General features: G+C 48.3%; 1 protein-coding gene across 3 annotated transcripts; it reads right to left on the minus strand.

The window, feature by feature from the left end:
* Positions 1 to 8,347: 8,347 nt before the first annotated feature.
* On the minus strand, positions 8,348 to 20,001 carry ZADH2 (zinc binding alcohol dehydrogenase domain containing 2). 3 transcript variants are annotated; one of them, XM_037738143.1, is made up of 2 exons: positions 19,065 to 19,451; positions 8,348 to 13,036 (listed from the first exon to the last, which is right to left on the minus strand). In XM_037738143.1, exon 2 carries the CDS (start codon positions 12,874 to 12,876, stop codon positions 12,109 to 12,111), a length of 768 nt encoding a protein of 255 aa, XP_037594071.1. In that variant the 5' UTR covers positions 12,877 to 13,036; positions 19,065 to 19,451; the 3' UTR covers positions 8,348 to 12,108. The 3 variants fall into 3 exon arrangements, with proteins under 3 accessions (XP_037594071.1, XP_037594070.1, XP_017383043.1); XM_037738142.1 differs by having other exon boundaries at positions 19,061 to 19,451; XM_017527554.2 differs by lacking the exon at positions 19,065 to 19,451 and adding an exon at positions 19,496 to 20,001 and having other exon boundaries at positions 9,232 to 13,036.

Raw genomic sequence — 20,001 nt, forward strand, 5'->3', positions numbered from 1 at the left:
GAAACTGATTAACTATAAATGTATCTTTACACTTTCAACCATTTGGCACCATAAGACTAAGGAAAATAAAAATCAAAAACTTTCAACCAGGCCAGGTGCGGTGGCTCATGCCTGTAATGCCAGCACTTTGGGAGGCCGAGGTAGGTGGATCGCTTGAGCCCAGGGGTTTGAGGCCAGCCTGGGCAGCATAGGGAGGCCCTGTTTCTACCAAGAAAAAAGAAATTAGTTAAGCATTGTGGCGTGTGCCTGTGGCCCCAGCTGCTAAGGAGGCCGAGGCAGGAAGATCCCTTGGGTCCTGGAGGTCGAGGCTGCAGTGAACTGCGATTATGCCACGGCCTTCCAGCCTGGCGGACAGAGCAAGACCCTGTCCCTGAAAAACAAACACAAAAAACTTGCAACCAATCTCTGTTCTATAACAAATGGACACTCTGAAAGTTAAAATGACTACCGGTGTGTAGTAAATGAACGGTTCTTAATGGTCAGCGTCAAAGGCATTTGTCTGGTGTCACCTGGCTCAGTTTTAGCAGGGTGAGAGGTCCCTGCTGGTAGCAGCCAACATCCCATGGGTAAGCTTGCTTCAAGGAATTCACTATTGGGGGCTGAAGGCAGGCACCCACCTTGTGCTGGGGAGACAGCTGCTCACCTGGCTGCTTGCCTACCCCATACCCCTTCACTCACGCAGCCCTGGGACTTGGCTAGACCTGCAGAAGAGATGGCAAAATCCAGGGCCTGCTTTGGCGGCTGGTGTTCAGGGACCTCCTTGGCAGGCACCTGAACTCCAAGAGTGGCTGGAAGGTAAAGAAGAAGGAACAAGGAACTGCCATATCGGCATGTTAGATAAGCCTCTCTGAGCCCCCGTTTCCTTGTTTCTTCATTTGTGAAATAATAGTATCATCTCCTTTGCTGAGGAAAAGAGTGCAGAGTCTAAGCTTGTCCAGCACCCCAGGGCTGCCCCACAAAACTCACAAAACCCTCGCCACACCTGGCATTCTGCAGTGGCCCCTCCACCTCTGCACTTATGTGGCAGGGAGTGGTGAGCAGGGGCCCAGGACAAACAGAAACTGGGTCCCAGGCCAGCCTCATGATGCAGCTGTTCACTCAGTCTCCATTCGATGCCTCCACGCCCAGTGGGACCCGTGGTGCAGGGATCTGGTGGTGATGCCCTTGGCCCCACCCTCGGGGGTCTTGCGGGACTCAACCTGAAATGTGCATGAGTGCCTCACGAGGACATCACCTCAGCCCCAGAGAGGACAGGTGCACCAGGCTGGCCCTGTCTTATTATGGTGGTTCTGGAATTTTCCCTTCACAGTGTCCATTCTGTCTCTTCTTATTCTGTCTCGTGTCTTAACAGCACCAGAGGTTTCTTGTGGTTCAGGAGGGATCGGCCCCTCTCCAGAGAGACAGCTGCTGCTCTTGCCAGGGGTATCCTTAGCCTGGCCCAGTCTTGTGTTGGAGGGTGGTGTAGTGGGGTTTGGATAAAGTGGAGGCAGATCCTGTCCCGCAGGCAGCTGTTCCATGAAGCAGTCTGAGATGACCCGGAGGACGGCCTGGCTGAGGGAATGCCCGGGAAAGGGAGCTGGGTGCACGATCACCTGTGCTAGGAAGCTGTCTGCCGCGGGACCCTCCCCTTCCACAAGCTCTGTTATGGCTTATGTCAGTTTCAGCTGGATTTGCTGATGCTGGCACCCTAATACATCCTGTTAGATTTGAAAATAATCTACTGAGGGCCTGTCACAGGTTAATTTTATTCCACTTAAAAATAATTTAGTCTCTTCCACCTTTGGGTGATAAGGATCGTAGGGATAAGGAATTAGCAAAACTTGCTATTCACTCAGTGGTATCTCCTCTCATTTTTCCTACTCCCAAGTCTGAAAACCCCTAAGGGCTAGAACTACTGTCCTGGCATCAGGGCGTACAGATCCCATGAACACCTCCCTGACTGCTGTTTCCAGAGCCCGGGGAGCCCGTGCACACCCCACTGACTGCTGTTTCCAGAGCCCGGGAAGCCCGTGCACACCCCACTGACTGCTGTTTCCAGAGCACGGGAGCCCGTGCACACCCCACTGACTGCTGTTTCCAGAACACGGGAGCCCGTGCACACCTTTCTAACTGCCGTTTCCAGAGTTCTCCTCTGTGCCTCTCTCATTCCAAGGGGAACGCAGGGAGAGGAGCTGGTATGATTGAGGGCTGGGCATCGGGACAGGGGCTCTCTGCTTTATTGGATGGCATCCGCAGGTTAGGGTTATTATTCCTCGTGCATAGATGACAAACGAAAATGAAAAGACAGGTTCCTGTTGGTTAAAAATCTTGCCCAAAGTTGTGGCGACAATCGATGGAAGAGTGGGATTTGAACTCAGGCCAGTCTGACTTGCATGCATATGTACGCAAGACCAAGTTCCATCACCCAGTGGAGTCTCTCCAGCCAGCACTCTTGTCCATTTGGAATGGGGTCCTCACATATGAGCCAAGCATGGTGGCCAGAATCCTAAAGGGACGCTTAGCGGAAGGATGAAAGTTGGTCTAGTTTATCTTTAACTGACAGTCCTTCGTATCTTTCCAAGGATTAGCATCCGTTGTTTTGTTCACTTGCTGAATCATTCAGCTGACATATTGACAGCCTACTATGCGTTGGGCACTTCTTGGGACCCCCTTGAGTTACAGTACAGCTTTCTCTGACATGTGGGGGTCAGAATAGTCCAGACATGCCAATCCCAATGCCCAAGTATTAGGCATTGCTGAGACCTTTGAAGAAGTCCAGTACTCTGGGATATATTCTGGGGAGTGCTAAGGAAGCACACGAGATTGCTACCAGCAGAATATTAACACTGATCTGAAGAATAGAATAGGTATTTGTTGCACCATCAGGTAGATACCCTCGACCTGCACGATCCATCCTCTTTGGCCTTCCCAGGTGCTCAGATCGGTTTACCTGGTTTTTCAGGTGAGCAGCCTCAGGCAGAGTGAGGGCCCATGATTTGCCTGAGGCTATGACGTGGGAGAGACAGGATTCAGCACCAGCTCTTAAGGTCTCATTTACAACTGGAAAACACTGTGGAGTGCCTGTCCTAAAATCCTGCAATAGTATACACTTGTGAGGCAGTGGATATGGACTTTTGTTCTGTCTTAACATGAAAGTAAAAAGCATACATGATGCTACAACCCCGCAGTAAAGTGCTGGGGATACAGAGGGCACAGGGAGGTGAGCTGGCTCCTGCCTTCAAGGAGCCCGCCGTCTCCAGGGAGACAACACACCGTGGAAGGCCTTAGAAATCAGATCTGAGTGAAGTGCTCGTGGAGCCCGGCAGTGAGAAGATATTTACCTCCACAGAACTGGGAAAGTCGTGAAAATAAACTCACTGAAGTTAGGTGAGTGACGAACTGCCTATACTGTCACCCACCATTATTCAATGATGGCCACATCTTTTTAAGATTTGCTGGTCAAAGCAGCAAAGGTCCCAGCGGGCAACCAGAGACCCCAGGGCTCCTCAGGTCTTGTGTATGGTCTACAAAGGCCCAAGACGCTGACGTTCACGAGAGGTCCAGCCTCCCTGTACTCGCTCAGCTCAGCCCAGCCTTCCTAGAGCTTTCTACTCCCGTTCTCCCCACCCGGCTCCTACCTTCCCTGCCACCTCCAGCCCTCCCTCTCTCTGCCTGCAGTCTGTGCTGGATTGTGGCGAGTGCCTCATGGAGCTGCTCATTCTCCCGCCGACCGTTCATAGGCATCTCCCCAGACCCTCCCGCTTGGCTCCAGGGCCTATCCTGTGGGTTGTGGGAAGTGCAGAAAAAGCGCATCAAGCATGGCTATGTGCTCCCGGGAGACTATGTGCTGTGCTGACCATAGCCGGAACCCCAAATGAAGGATGAAGGTCAGGTGCTCAGGGGCACGGTGGGGGCCCTGCCCGATTCCCATAGAGCAATACGTGAGAGCCCAGAACAGATGCTGGTTCCCTGGCTGGGCATCCAGTTCTATCTGCAAACTCCAAAAATTAGATTCTATCTACAACTTAATTGATTCCTTTTTGGTAACAAGATGTTTTCTTGCATTTGTCCTAGACAGACAGATATTATTCCAATGGCTACGGCGATGTATTACGAAGCATTTGTGTGGTTTATAACTCTTAGGAAGGGTACAGCCTCTTACATTACTAGAATTTCTGTGGGCCAAACTTTAAATAAACGCTACATATGTTGCCACATCACTTGTTCCAAGTGACCCGGTTCAAAGGTGACAAAAATGGGATGTTTCTCTCCTGCGTCAAGATAATTGTCAAGTATCTTGCTAATGACGACATAAGCTGAGTGGCAGGGGACCCCGCAAAGGCCTGCTAGGAGCTTTACTGACCACTCCAGCTAACGGAGTGAGGTTTAATTGGTGATCCCAGACCAGCGGGGAGGAGAACACTGGCATGACAAAGAATGAGACTGAAAAAGCATAAGGAAAACACCAGCGGCATTTAGGGCCTTCTGAGCCCTGCCTTGATTTGAAAGGCAGTGAAGCTGGAGGTCTAGGGCCCCCGTAGGCCACTCCTGTTGCCTTTCCAGACTTACTTCCTGCCCTATTTAGAAGCGTATGAACACCAGTGCCACCAGAGCCCTCCAAATATCAGACATAGAGTCAGGCGTCACAGCTGAGTTTCAGAAGGGAGGGTTCCTTTAACAAAGCTGAAAATGTGACGATAAAAAGGAACCCTTTTCATAGTTAATTCAAGCCATTGTTTTCGCAATTCACACCCAGGTAGCCTTCGGATTGCTCTGAAATGCCCGATGAAGCAGCATTTTTGCAAGATGGGAATCTCTCCGAAGGCCGCACAATAATCCAGGACCTTGCCACCAGCAGCATGGGTGTCATCTGGGAAATGCTGACTTCCAGGCCCCCTGGAGCTCCTGAATCCGGACCAGCATTTCAACAGGTGACTTGTGCGGACATTGCCGGCTAAGAAGCACCCCTCTCTAGTGAGGAACAGCCTTGGTCTGAGAAATATCCACGGACCCAGCTTCTGCTCAACCAGTGACAAGTGGTCTTGGGCAAGTCATTTTTCTGGGCTTTAATTTTTCCACCTCTAATGGGAATCATTCGTCTCTACCTATTTAACAGTGGAGAAGTGAAGACAGCAACATTGCATTCAAATACGTCAAATGCGTAAATCAGTTCCAAAATGTTACAAAAAGTATACGCACAAGTTGAAAGGACAAATATTCTCCAATACTGATAATGGTGGCATTTTAATTTTCCTGCTGCTGGAGAATAAGCATTCTCTACAGCTAGCTTGACACCAGGGCTCCTTCAACTGGCCCTCATTCCACAAGTAATTCCCCAAGTTACTTTGAGTAAAAACCCTCAAGGAGACAATTCAATTTCCAAATGTAAATTCCAACAACATATACGGGGAACACTATCACTACCAGTCCCCTGGTGAGAAATGAGGTTTCTACAAAATGTGATTGCCTTTGACATTGTTGCCGTTCCTGTGAAGTGGTTTTTCAATGTTAAAAGAAGCTGTTTCTTTTGGGAAGGGATTTGTTCATGTAAAGTTGAAAGTTTACGCTTGTTATGCATGAGTTCGAGGGAAGGAAGGCAGAAATGATGTGGAAAGATGTGGATGTTCAATGTCATGTGGTTTTGAAGGGCTTGTTTCTGACCCTTAATTATGATCTGTCATGTATACAGAATATAGGGTTCTTGCCACAGGTGAGCATGAAACGTGGACCCACTTTGTCTTCCTCACACATATCCCCTTCACCTTAAAATACCTCCTGCCATCAATGAATGAATTCACCCCCCAAAGAGCTGAGTCTGCAGGATCCAGAATTTGATTTTGGGTGGAACAGCAAATTCACATTCTAGATACTTTGCTATGAAGGCAAAGATTACGACCGTCAAACATTATCAGCTTTCTACAGGCAAAAACACGTAGGTGAAATCCTTCTAGAAAATGAACATTCTACACGTGATTTTCTCTATTTGATTTTATTTGATTTATAAGAACACATTGATAGACCTTCCTTGTATCATTAAAACTAAATTGCAGGTATCCAGCCATTAATTCCATTGAGGCTGGTTTGTTTGTTTTTAACTTTCAAAAGATTGTGATATTTAGATGACACAGAATCAAATGATCTGGAATCCTAATTGTGCTGGATTAGAGTTGAACACACTTTCATGGTCAGAACCATGATATTTCTACTGGGTTTATCAACTCCTCCACAAAAAGATGTGTAACAAAGGCCAATTGTTCTGCAAACGCCTTGTCAGCCGTATCCCCAAGGACCTGGGCAGATGGTAAAGGGGGCTGCAGAGAAGTGGTCTGGCGGACAGGCGGGAATCGGCCAGTGTTCCAGCTTCACTTCTGCGTCCAACAGGCTCTGTGACCTTGGACAGGACACTTTTTCTCCCTGGGTCCCAGTGTCTTCATTCATAAAATGGGTAGAACTAGGTCATTCTTCAAATCCCAAATTTAACAGTTTAAAAGGCAACTGGGGCCAGGTGCAGTGGCTCATGCCTATAATCCCAGAACTTTGGATGGCCGAGGCAGGAAACTCACTTGAACCCAAGAATTTGAGACCAGTCTAGGCGACAAGGGAGACCTTGTCTCTATGAAAAGTAATTAGCCAGGCATAGTAGTGCACACCTGTGATCTTAACTACTCAGGAGGCTGAGGTGGGAGGATCGCTTGGGCCCAGGAGGTCAGGCCTGCCGTGAACTAAGATCATGCTACAGTACTTCAGCCTGGGCAACAGAGCGAGATCCTTTCTTAAAAAACAAACAAAAAGATGGAAATTGAGTCTTCTCATTTACAAGGGCCAGAGATGGGTGCAGGCTGCTTTCAGCTCTAAGTTAACAGCCACCCAGGGAGCAAGCATGGACCTCCAGGGCTTCAGCGTCTAGGGAATCCCTTCTAAGAACACCATTCCTTACCCACACGTCAGCATCTCCCACCCACCAAAGAAACCACCCATTCGATCATCTTAAGACCCCGTTCAGCTCTTCAGGTGCCAAGGATAAAGCACAACAATTTTATAAGGATTTTTCTGAGCTCTAAGCATAAATCCGTCTTTCGTATTGGATGATACCACCTGTGTGCAGGATGTTTTAATTATTATTTTGATTTAATTTAATGTCATTTCAAAGATACCATCAGATAGTGCTCCTCAAGGGAAACTGTGGCTTGGGCTGGGAGGCACGTATTCAAATTTCTGTAGCTAGGCCAGGTGTGGTGGCTCATGCCTGTAATCCCAGCACTTTGGGAGGCTGAGGTGGGAGGATTGCTTGAGCCCTGGAGTTTGAGACCACCCTGGGCAACATAGTAAGACACCTCTACTAAATACAAAAAAATTAGCCAGGCATGCTGGTGCACACCTGAAGTCCTAGCTACTCAGGAGGCTGAGGTGGGAGGATTGCTTGAGCCTGGGAGGCTGAGTTTACAATGAGCCATGACTGCACCACTGCACTCCGGCCTGGGTGACAGAGCCAAAATCTTGTCTCAAATAAAAAAAAAAAGTCTGTACTTTGGCCCAGCCCTTGGCAGGATACATGAAGACATATTGGTTCCCCAGACTGTGCTCCCCACCATACTTACCCTATGGCTTGAGGGTGTCCGGCATGCTTCCAGAGGACGTTCCTGCCTCCTGGGATGCAGTGAGCTTGCACACACCAATGGGCAGGTCTGTAACAGGTAAGAACAGACTCGAGGACAGTGTGGACCATGGGGCCCCTTTAGTCTTGCCGCTGTGTCACACTAGCTACTCAGCTAGGGAAACAATTAAACAGGATTCCAGCAGACACAATTGAAATATGCCCTTGACTTCCTGTGTATATCAACTACTACCAAGTATCATTTGAACTGATACGTATTATTAAAATATAATTTGTGTGTCTTGTGTAACTTTTTTTTTTTTTTGCCAATGTTCCAAAGTTTGTTCATGGTAACAGCAGTAAGGGTCTCATGGCAAACGTTCTTCCTTTTATGAGAGGGATAGTATGATGCTATAAGCCTAGGAAAAATAAAATTCAAAGTTTAAAATGAAAAAAAAGTAGAGTAAGACCTACTATTTGATAGTAAAACAGGGTGACTATAACAGTAATAACTGTACATTTTTAAATAACTGAGTGTAACTGGATTGTTTGCAACTCAATGGAGGAATGCTTGAGGAGGCAGACACCATATTCTCCATGGTGTGCGTATTTATTTCACATTGCATGCCTGTTTTAAAACATCTCATGTACCCCATAAATATATACACTATGTACCCACAAAAATTAAAAATAGAAAAAAAATGAAAATAAAGTTTAAAGTGACCACACCAACTGTATTGGTAATCCAGTTTTGCATTCTGACTTCTGAAATACGATCATAAACATTTAATTTTGGGCCATAACTGGGAAATTAGTTACTGAACAACTAACTTTCAACAAAATAGCCCACAAAGTTTACACAGATCATTCTTGTATTTAATAATAAAATATTTAACAAGAGAGTAGAAAGTATGGAGAAGAAAATTATGAATTCATCAAATCAGGCCATTCTGCATCCAGACTGCATTCAGAAAACTTGTTTAACACCTAGGAGATTATTGTCCAAAGCTGCTAGTATTTGGTCTTTTTTTTCATTGTTTTTGTTCTGAAAGCTGTGCATTACTCATCTATTTTTATATGAATCTGAAATACAGTATTTATCCCATGTGTCCATATGGTAAAGTAATCAAGAAAAATATCTTCAGTGCTTAGCACCCCCACCCCAATTTAAAGGAAACCCTGACTGTAGTAAATTCATGCTAATTGAGAGCTCGGGGAAGGGGTTAAAACATTACCCAGGTACAAGTCGGGTGGCCATTATAAATGTTACCCAAATAAAAGCCAGAAACAGGAAGCCAAAAAACAGGTCCCTAAGGCAGGCATGTGTCTTAAATGATATCATTTGTCAGGTTTCCAGCATCTTGTGGTGGCGAACACAGAAAGAAGGTCTGGGTTGTACTGAGGACATTACATCCTCATTAGCTGGAATGTTCCTCAAGTACATAATGCAGGATTTTCATTTTAATAAGAAGCAGCTACTTGTCACTGCACTTTCATTAGATAAACACAGAATGTAATACTAATGACCATTTACAGAGGCTCTATTCTACTCCTGAGAAACTTCATCCAGATGAAATCATATAATGACAATTTATAGAACACATCATGCAAAACTTCCTTCATTTCTTTGCAAACCATTCCCTGAAAAATTTTTTTTGATGGTGAAGTCAGTCAACAGCACTAGTCATCATCAAAGGGACCTCAGATGACACTGTTGGTATTTTCTGCCTGCAAAACAGGTTTGAAGGAAGAGCATTTGGCTCTTAGAAGTCATAACCAAATGGTAACAGATCACTGGGCCTCCTTGGTTTCTCAAGAGGCAAGCTCCTTCCACCCTGCCCGGCTGGTGACCTTAAGCCCGACATGCAGAGAAGTCCACACTGAGAAATAATTTATCCACTGGGATTGTTCCACCCTGGCCCCTTCTCTAAAACAAAGACTGACAATTGCCCTGAATTATGGATGTACTTTTTGTGATATGTATTACAGTTCAGAAGAAAGGTGTTGAGACAATCGTACCATTTCACCTCCCATTAGACGCTGGTCTTGAACAATAATCCCAGAAGATGAAACTGATGCTGAACTATGACCCTCAATTTACAAATCATTTTTCAAAAGAATAAGAAAAAAGTTTAAACATATTTTTGGCATTATCTGAATGGGCGGAATCTTTCATGCTTGTTTTCTAAGAATAAGTGAAAACAGCATGCGGTGCACTTACTTAGTTTGGGGAAAGAGAGAACGTGAGGTTTTCAGATTATATTTTATTTTAATCCTGGGTGTCTGAATTTTATTTTTACATAGCTGAATTTAGTGTATTTCCTCAAAACATAATAAATTTCTATTCTGTAGCTTAAGGGATCCATCAGTTAAAATGTTGGTCTTTCATCTTTATTACCCTCCCATTAAAATGAAAGAAACCGGGACTCACTTCAGTTTGGAAGAAGCAATTTAGTTGGTAATGTCCTTACTCCCCAAGTCTTTACAAAGGGAGAAAGTACATTATTGCTTAGATTTCACACATCTATCTGCATAAGAAGCAACTAAGCCTTTCGGACATATACTACGTGAAATTTAATAATATTCTTTGATTAGATTATTTTATTACAACATTTTTCCATTACCAGTCATTTCCTGCACAGAGTTACATTCATAAACCTGCTCCCCACCCCTCCTTTGTTTGTTTGCAAATGTAAAAGCCAGGCAAAGTCTCTTCCCGTGTTGCTGTGGCTGTTAGGTCTGAAAGGGACAGATGAATAACTAAGCACCACCCTGGACAGGCTTTCCGAGTCCCCTGCACCAGTAACCCTTTGCTATAATGAGGATACAAAGAGCCTCGCATCAGGCTGCTACCCTTCTTCATAACTCAAAAGCGTCACAGTGGCAATAGCCTCTAGTGCTATTTGTCTTTAGTGCAGTTGTGACACTTCGGCATGATCCATAATTTGGCAGCTATTTACCGTGACATTTCCCTTCAGTGCAGCCATAACATTCAGTGAAGCCATTATTTGGTTCCATTTACCATATAAATTGTATTGTTGTGCATGCATGCTAGCAGCTACATTAGGTACCTGAAAATGAGTAAATCTTGTAAAATAGATACTAACAGCTATTCAGCAGTAGGATTTCCTGGCTCCTCAGATGGAAGGAAAGAAAAATACAGTCCCCAACTTTCCTGGAGCGTCTTTAATTGCGTCCATATTTATTGAGCAGGTTAGATACACCAAAACCTAAGACTTTGAAAAATAATCTGGTGGGCTTCACCTTCAATTAGCAGGGCACCGTGGGATGTCAGTGCAACAGTGACAGCGGCAGCTTCAGGGCACTGAAGGTTAAGAGGGAAGTAGGTGAGCCACAGGCGTCATTCAGAAGAGAGGGCGCAGGTTTTGCTGCTTTTCCTGTGTGGTCGGCGGGTAAGTGTGGGACATCAGGCTACCATGCCAAGGAGCATCTCATTCCACCAGAACGTGTGGACAGGGAAATGGGAACGCAGAACGAGTGGCTGCTACTCTGTTTCCAGAATCAGAAGTAACACATAGCTTTTAGTCTGAAAGCCTCCAAGGAGAAGCAAATGTATTCTGATAACTGAGGTGCCTACTGTGCGCAGGGCGATGAGACACACCCTACCTCGGGCAGTGGAGCACACGGTCACCAAGGCCTTTCAGTGTGGTGTGCCTCGACAGCACCTCCTCCCAGGACGGCGTTTTGTGGCAAACGCTCACTGTGAATGGAATGCATGCTTTCTCTTTCCCGTGCCTATATTAATTTTAAGTCCCCCTAATGCCTGTGGTTTCCCTTTCCAAAACCTACTTTCTGTCTATGTAAGTTTTCAATATTAATTTGCTGCTTCAGAGGAAAGAGAACATTTCCAGTTCACATGTGCCTTCCCAGGCTGATGGAGGATAAAAGCCATTATGTGATACTTCTTCAAAACACATCTGTGTTCATGGAATCATTTTTCTAATAGCAAAATCAAATTTGGAAGGGAATTCCCCCAAATTTCCATTTAGATAGTTGGTCAGTGATTTATAGAAAAAAAAAAAAAAAGGACCATTTCCTGAGGATACAGATTCTGAAAATATATGGCTGGCTTCTGCTGCACTTCTCACCCATGAACTGCTTATTAGCATAAGACCAAATTCTCCCAAAGCAAAGAAGAATTCAGGAACCACTTTCAAAACTGATTTTAAAATCTCATCAAGCTGAAGACATACTGACTCGATCAGATCTGGCATCAGGAATTAATTTAGTTCCCTGGCATAGTAAAATCTGGAATGAGATCATCCATGACTAAAGAACTGAATGTAAACGTTTTGCCTCTTAGCCATGGAGGGAAGTTTTATTAGCACGTTTCTCTTCCCAAGGGAGGAGGAGGAGGAGGAGGAAGACGAGAAGGAGAGACCTATTCATTAACACCTTACTTTTGTTTTAAGAAATATTATATCCATTACCAACTAAAAATAAATTGATTTGAGTAATTCTGAGACGTAAGTACCCATTTTCTTTCCCCCTTGATTTATGTCATTGTTCTGTTTTTACAGCTTACTGTTGACAGAGTGAGGTAATTCAACTACAATTTTTCCAGTGTTTTTTCCCATGTACATGTAATTGACAGCACGGAATATGGACTCCAGGCCAGTAAACCTGCCCTCTGGAGAGAGATCTCCAAGGTCTACCTCACAAACCAGGTCTCCACTCACACACATCTTGAGCAAGTGGCCCATGGCTGCTTGATACTTAGAAAGGTAATGGTTCAGGAAAAAGCCCTGGATGCTGGCAGATTTCTTGAGCAGTTTGCCTGGCAATGATCCTGCTTTCAAAATAGGCGAAAGGCCACTAGGAGTTTGGTAGCCAGAGATAAACCCTATGACTATCAAGCGCCCTTTGGTCGCCAGGGCATCTACTGCCAAGTCAAACATGGCTCCCCCAACAGATTCATAGACCACATCGATGCCTTCAGGGTACTCCTGCTTAAGGACAGTACCTACGGGTTCAGTTTTATAGTTGATGGGACGGTCACAGCCAAGAGATTTCAGAAAAGCAGACTTTTCATCAGAAGAGCACGTTCCAATCACATGGCACTTTGCCTTCTTTGAAAGCTGCACGGCAAACTGGCCCGTTCCCCCAGCTGCTGCTGTCACCAAAACTTTTTTCCCTTCCGACAGTTCTGCAAGCTCTTTCAGGCTGATGTATGCGGTGGTGCCACTTACCAGCAGGGTAAGATACTCGGGTTTCACTGAGGGCACCGGAGTTGCAATGTTGGCAGGCACAAGTGTGTACTCAGCAAAAGAACCAGGTGCCATGTAAGCCACAGCTTGGCCAACTGTGTATCTGGCACTAGCAGAGAGGCCTAGGGCCACCACCTCCCCGATGCCTTCGAAACCTATGTCAAAGGGAGGCTTAACTGAGGGGTCATAGCGGCCTGCTGAATAGTTGATGTCAGATGCGTTAACACCAACAAATCTAAAAGAAAACAAACAAACAAATATATTATGATGGGTTTTCTGTTAAGCCTTTCGAATCTGCTTAGAGAAATTCCTCTATTCTGGTGACTGTGGAGGGGTTGCTAAGCTATACAATCTGATAGAATTTGAGAAAGCCAGTCCTCCTGCTCAGATAAAAAAAGAAATTAAACAAGTATTAGTTCAATGTGCTTTGTACTGAGTTTCGGCATATTTTATCCTTTCATCAGTTTAGAAATTATTTCATATCATTTTAAATGGCAAGTTGTTTGTTTCACACGCCATTTATTTCTGTCCTCTTTCTTTCAAAAGCAAAAGGAGAAATAAGCAAAAAAAAAAAAAAAAAAAAAGAAAAGAAAAAGAATCAGGAAGCCCTCATTATATATAAACTTCACTGGAGCTGTGAGATGGAAATTAATTGGCCTCTTAACAAAGATGTTAAAAACAACACTGGTATAAAATATATTCAAAGAAGTGGACTTGTATTGATTCTGGCAACAATTTAACACTTAAGATAATAATAGTAATGACAATGATATTATTAAAGATTGATGGAATGTGCAAGGTCACTGGTTGCTACATGTTCCTGCAGGAGTTGCTGGAAGCACTGTTAGAGTGTCGCAAATTTTCTTTCTGATGTAACTACATCCAGTGTGAAAACATGCATTTTGATTAATTGAACAAAAATTGGGAAGAGCCATTTTTATGAAGCATTCAACATTTCACAGTCCTTTTCAGATGAAAAGAAAAGCAAATCGTCACTATATTTTTCCTCAACAAGAAGCAGAGACTTAACTTGATTAATACCAGATGATTATTTTCATTTTGGTATCCGGGGTCAATTTAATTGGGAGGCCGCTATTTTTTCCAGCTTTTCTCATCTCAGTATACCTCATAACAAAAATATCCTGATACACAGGAAGAAAAAAGCCATCTACTAAGAATGTCAGGGGGTGGCTTAGGAGGACATGGAAGACCCTAATAATGTCATTTCCACCTGTAACAGTATGAAAAGGTGGTAGGGACTGGTGGCAGGAGGATCGGTTAGGTAGGTCATTTTAAAGAAATTCACCTTTAATTTAACTTAATCAAAACTGCCCTGTATGCGATACACTTTCACTGTGATATAGATAACACTCTGCTTTATAAATGCTCACTCACCATCATCTCTCGTGTGCCTACAGGACAGAAAAGTCTCTGCATAGTGGAGAAATAAGAACGCGGGAGCAACTGATTTCTGTTATGTCAAGCTGCCTTCAGACCCAGCGCACCACACAGCCTCAGTCACACCCGACACAATTCCATACCCATGGAAGCTATACAATCATGAGAGGGGGGAAAGATGAGTTTTGCTGGTTTCTCATTTAATATCAAGATGCCTAGGTTCTATTTTTTTTTTCCTACATTCTATTTTTAGAGAAGGGAAAGAACCTGCCATCTTTCCTTTAAATTTACGTAATTCTCAAGGCCTGGCATTGTAAAAAGGGCCCACTTCCCGGGAGCTTCTTCTGGACTTCACAGCAGCAGCCCAGGGCAGAGCCAGCTGGAGCCCGTCTCCGTGCCTCTGCCTTAGGCTGTGAAGCAAACTCCAGGAAAGGTGCCCGTTGGGGTGGAAGTGACGGAGGGTTTGCTCTGGAGGTGGGGGTCAGGAGCCGACACATTGCCAGTTGTGTTCTGTGGGATCCTGGCCCACGATTAACCCTTCCCACGCCCTTCATCCCTCCAGGCCTGTCCCCCGGCGTCTCTGAAGTCCCAAAGGCAGCGGCCGCTCCTCTGCAGGGACACTTCGCATTGGGCTCGGAGGGCCGCCCGGGCCGTCAACCCCTCAGAGTCGGCAGCCCTGGGAGTCCTCCCCACCTTGGAAGGGGCGCGCGCCGGGGGCTCTGTAGGAGGAAAACGCAGCTCCCCTTCTCCCCGCCCCAGGCTGTGGTTTGCCACTTCTCGGGAAGAGGCGGAGAGACGAAGCCGGACACACACCGGAGCAGCCTGGGGAGCGCGCACTGGCGCTGGACCCGGTTAGCAGAGGTCAAGTTTGGGAGGGGGGAGTGGGGCTGTGCTGGGAGCCGGGATGGCTGCAGCCAGCCCACGGCTGCTTGAGTTTGCCAGGGGGCTTTGCTAGAAAAGCCACACCAGACATCGCGGTGATTCGCACCGGCAGGCGCTGGAGCGGTGGCAGCAGCCGAGCAGGGCCCGCGCGCCCGTCCAGGCTCTGTCCAGCTCGCCCTCGCCCTCGCCCTCGCCCTCGGAAGTGCCGCCGCCGCCAGCTCCAACAGCGCAGTCCTGCGGCCTCCCCGCTGCCACCACGGAGAGGGGGATCAAGAACCCCAACTCCCGGCGGGCTGGCAGCGCGCAGGCCGGGCCCGAGGTGGAGCTGAGGCTACTCGGGCCTGCAACCGTGACCTCGGCCTCTCTGGGCCGGGCTGGGGCCCCGGCAGGCGCGCACAGTCCGCGCCCTTAGTCTCAGCGCCGGCCGCGCAGCTCCGCCGGGGTGGACAAGTTCTGAGTTCGGCGCACGCGGCGCGCTGGAGCGCAGCGGCCGCTAGACAGGGCCCGCCGGCGGCCTGACCATGACCTTGGCCTCGCAAGCACCCCCATCTCTCACCCCCACTCTCCCTCCCTGCCGTCTCCTAAATCGCCTGCGTCGTCGGTGAAGGAGGCTTGGGCGGGCCGACGGCAACAGCCCGCGGTGGCTGGTGGCTTGGCTGGCTCCTCGCACTGCGCCCTCTCCCTGGTCTCCCCGCCCCCGGTTCGCGGACCCCCACCTCCAGCAGGATCCCCGCTTGGACATGGCTTCGCCCCCGCGGCTGGCAGGGACCCTCCACAGCCCGGAACCCGCCTGAGTCCTTACCTCTGCGCGAGGGTCCGCAGCTCGCGCCTTCAGCTCCACCAGAAACAAGTTCAAGCGCAGCAGGCGCAGAGGGAACCGGGCCGGGACGGGGAGCAGGGACAGAAGGGCCAGGGAGCCGCAGAAAGGCAAGAGGGAAACGCTGGGAAGGATGCGCGCATTTCAGGACCCTCCCTGTGCCCCCCTTTAATTGAAAATATGTGCGTGTAATGAGCGCAGGATTCTAGCAATCCGACGGGAGGATCCACTTAAAAGACTAAAATCCAGGAACCCCAGGAAAAAAGAATAGGACCGGCGCAGGCATTCTCCAAATCTATATCCTAGAGTCACTCGGCTTATTTGTACTAAAAAGTGCTAAACCCCCTCTTCATGTTTACTGAGAAACAGAGCGATCCCGCGGAGGGGAGGAGAACACTTTCCTCTGAACAAAAACCAAAGGCGAGGATTCAAGTCCAGAGTAAAAGCCTTCAATACTGGGAGACAAAACAAACTCGTCCAAATCAGACCTGCCTTAAAAACAAAATAAAAGAAAGAAGGAAGGAAAAGAAGGCAAGAAAGACAGGAAAAAAAGAAAGGAAAAACATCTCGGCCTGGAGAGTCAGCAGAAAATACCGTTCCCCTCCCGTAAGCAACAAACCGTTTATCAAAAACGCCTCCCCCATCCCCCACCTTCTCTTAGCCATTCCTACAAACTCTTTGCTCCATTATCTTACACTCGAGCAGAAAATCGTTAGAAATATTTGGAAACGAAATAATCTGTCACCTTCTTAGGAAAAAAGCTAAAAATAGTTCATAAACTGACTTAACCTGGGGGTCTTTCTTTTTCTTTTCTAAGGACTGAGAGTAGAGGGGGAGATGTGAAGTTGTTCTCCGAAACAGAAAACAGTAGGGTAAGAACTGGATAAAGGGCCATCAATTACACATTCTATAGGGATTTTACACACTCCTTCTTAGATCTTTCCTAAATAGTAAAGTTTATTATTCTAAATCAATGTCTAGCTTACAAGCACGTCCCTCCCTGTGAATGAAGAATTTGTATTTTCTGCTAAGATGCAATGAAATGTGCAAATGGTTCACTGAAAGAAGAAATCAGGCAGAGCACAATTAAAACCTCCAAACAGCTTTCAAACAAGTGAATTCAGGCTTACTAGTTCATCTTAGAGCAGATTTTATGATAATAAAAATGAGGAGCACTTGCATAAAATTTAAAGCAATTGACATTGCTTAGGGGAGATTTGGTCTAGGATTAAAATGAACTAACCTGCAGTGAATTATTAAGCCTCTATTCTTAAAAAATTCGGTAACATGTCACATCCACTGACACTGTTTGCAAGAATATAGGATCTTCCTACAACGTGGTGGTAGGAGCAGATTTTCCAACAGAGTCGGGAAAGGGGAGGCACAGATTCTATCCCCTCCCAACTCAAAAGAAAACTGGCCCCTTTCTTTTCCGTGAAGGTTTCAGGGTAGAAACTAGAGGTCAGGTAGTTCATACGGAGATACTATTTATATTAAAATGATTCTTGACTTGTGTGCAGGGAAAAAAGAGGCATAGATTTGAAAGTGGGGCACATTGAGGAGCTCCAAACAGCGGAGGCTGCACTCCCGAGCTCTGACCACAGAATTCAGGATCCACGTGTCTCCTGACTGGGACCAACCCTGGTGACCCGTTGTAGGCAGTGCCTAGGCACCCAGGCTGTGCCACTGACGCCAGAGGAAAACAGCTCTTTGGGGAAGGGGAAAGGGAGGGGTCCCAGGGCAGCAGTAAGCCTGAAGGGAGAGGAATCACAGGAGGGGAAAAAACAAAACAAAACAAAACAAAAAACCACAGAGTTGATTAACACTCGCAGCTAGAGAGGCCCAGGCGGTCCCGCTCAGCCCTGCGGGAGCCCTCTCCACCTCGGCACCGAAGGCGGGTGGTCCCTCCAGGCTGTGGCTTACAGTTCTCTAAAGACCCACCTTCCCCCTGCCCTTCCTCTCTCTGTCGCCCCCTCCCCATATCACACCATTTACAAAAGGGCTTTTATCCACAAACTTGTGTGTGTGTGTGTGTATACTAGTGCTTGCAGTCAAGAGTATACTTTCTCAGAAGGAGAAAAAGGAAAAAATCCTGTGTGGAACTTCTTGCCCATTAAAGTTTGTTTGGAAATCTTTTCAGTCTGGTGTCATCTCAACTTCTAGCAAATCGCTAGTGCGTTCTGTATGCTCCCCGAGAACACACACTGAAGCCCCTCCTTTTAGCCTGGCCGGGTGCACACTCTGTCAGCAGCACTGGCATCTCATCCGATCATGAAGCAGCCCTCTGCTGCGTCCACAGCCAATGCAAACATTTTCAAGGATCCCTACACACTCCCCTTTCAGGCATTCCAGACCAGCCCCCCACCCCCACCTCCACACAATCCCACCCACGGTTCAGTCATTCTTTCCAAAAGGTTTCCAGAAGTTTTATATCCTGATCAGCATTCTTTAATGCTACAGTTTTTAGGAAGGCCGGTAGGAATCTCGAAAATGGACAGATTCGGTGCTGCACCAAGCTACTTAGGAAGGGTACATTTTGTCCTCCCGTCCGTGCAGGGGACATGCAGTACTTTCCAGCACACAATTCACAACATAGTTACAGCCAGAACTTACTCCTCCCCTTAGATATTATGATTCAACTTGAAACCGGCAGCACCGTAACCCTTTCGATGGGACTTTGCAGGCCAGAGGGCATAGAGGAGCGCCTTGCCAGCCAAGTCGGGCAGCCGGGGACCCACGGAGCAGAGACCCTGAGGGCATGGCTCCGACACACAGTGAGGTCCGTTCCCTCCCGGTTGCTTCGCCAGTCACTAAAGATGAGTGAGGCGGAAACACACTGCGGGGGGGAGCATGGGGGGAGGGAAGCCAGAAGCTCTCGCAACAACCAGGGTGTCAACTGAATGTCTGCGAAACATGAAGGCAAAGGCAGCCATGCCCCCACCCCGACCCTGGCCCAGCTGCCCCGGCCACGCGCCACGCGGCTGTCGTTACACTCAAGGGACAGACAACAGTCACACTGCACTGACAACACGCAGACTGCACAGGCGAGGTGCACACCCACACACCCAACGACAGGCTCCGCCACTGCAAGGCGACTGCCAACCTGGAGGGCACAGGAAAAGCCAGCCGGGTCCCAGCCTCCTTCCTCCAAAGCACGTTTACCTACACGTCGCGGTTTGCGTCCAGGCTGCTCCCGCTCCACCCTAAAGATTATGTCAACGCAGGAACTGTGGGTGCGCGCGGGTGGGCCGCCTGGGAGCCTCCCCTTCTGGGTCCCGTCGGTTTTATTTCGGGAACGGGAGGGGGAGGAGGGAGGGCTGGAGGAGGGGAGGGGAATCCCAAATTAAAATAACCCTCAGTTATGAGGACGTTCGGTGGCATCGGATATTCACACCAGCAACAGTCACATCACATTCGCCTTCCCCAGATGGCGGCGGGTTCAACTTCCCGGGATCTCGCAAAGTCAGGCTGTGCGCCCGAGCGCGCGCCGGAGAGTGGGCACGCGGGCGAGCGGGCTGGGGACAGCGGGAACGGCGCGGCGCGAGCCAAGGGCGAGGACGGGGGCGCGGGGCGGGAAAGGGGGCGCGCCGGGCTCACCGGTTCCGGACGAGGAGGTCTCCGTCCCCGGGGAGCGGCACCGGGCAGTCCCGGCGCAGCGTGACGGCCTCGCGGAAGTTGGGGCTCAGCTGGGTCACCACCAGCTTCTGCATGGCGTGGGGAATGGCGGAGCCCTGGAAGTCCAGGAAGTGGCGGGCGTACGACATGTCCACGATGGTTCGGGCCCCGGTGGGCACCAGCCGCAGCATTGCCCGCGCCTCCGCCCGCGCTCTGCGCCGCCGCTGGCCGGGGTCGGGCCCCGCCCGGGCCTCTCGGCTCGGCGGTGCTCGGCGCGGGCGGGCGGATCCGCCCCTCCTCCGGCCGGCGCCCTCCCCCGGCTCCCCCTTTCCCGCGACGCCTGCTCGCGCTCCCCCCGCCTCCCAGGCGCCGGCGCAGCCCCCGCGAACCCGGGCGCGCCGCCCCGGGTGTCCCGGCCTGGGGACCGCTGCCGCCCCGGCCGCTGCTCCTTTAATCTTTTTGTTTTGGTTTGAATCTGCTCGGCGCAG

The sequence above is a fragment of the Cebus imitator genome, unplaced genomic scaffold (assembly GCF_001604975.1).
Source record: "Cebus imitator isolate Cc_AM_T3 unplaced genomic scaffold, Cebus_imitator-1.0 Scaffold49, whole genome shotgun sequence".
In the NCBI taxonomy this organism is placed as follows: Eukaryota; Metazoa; Chordata; class Mammalia; order Primates; family Cebidae; genus Cebus; species Cebus imitator.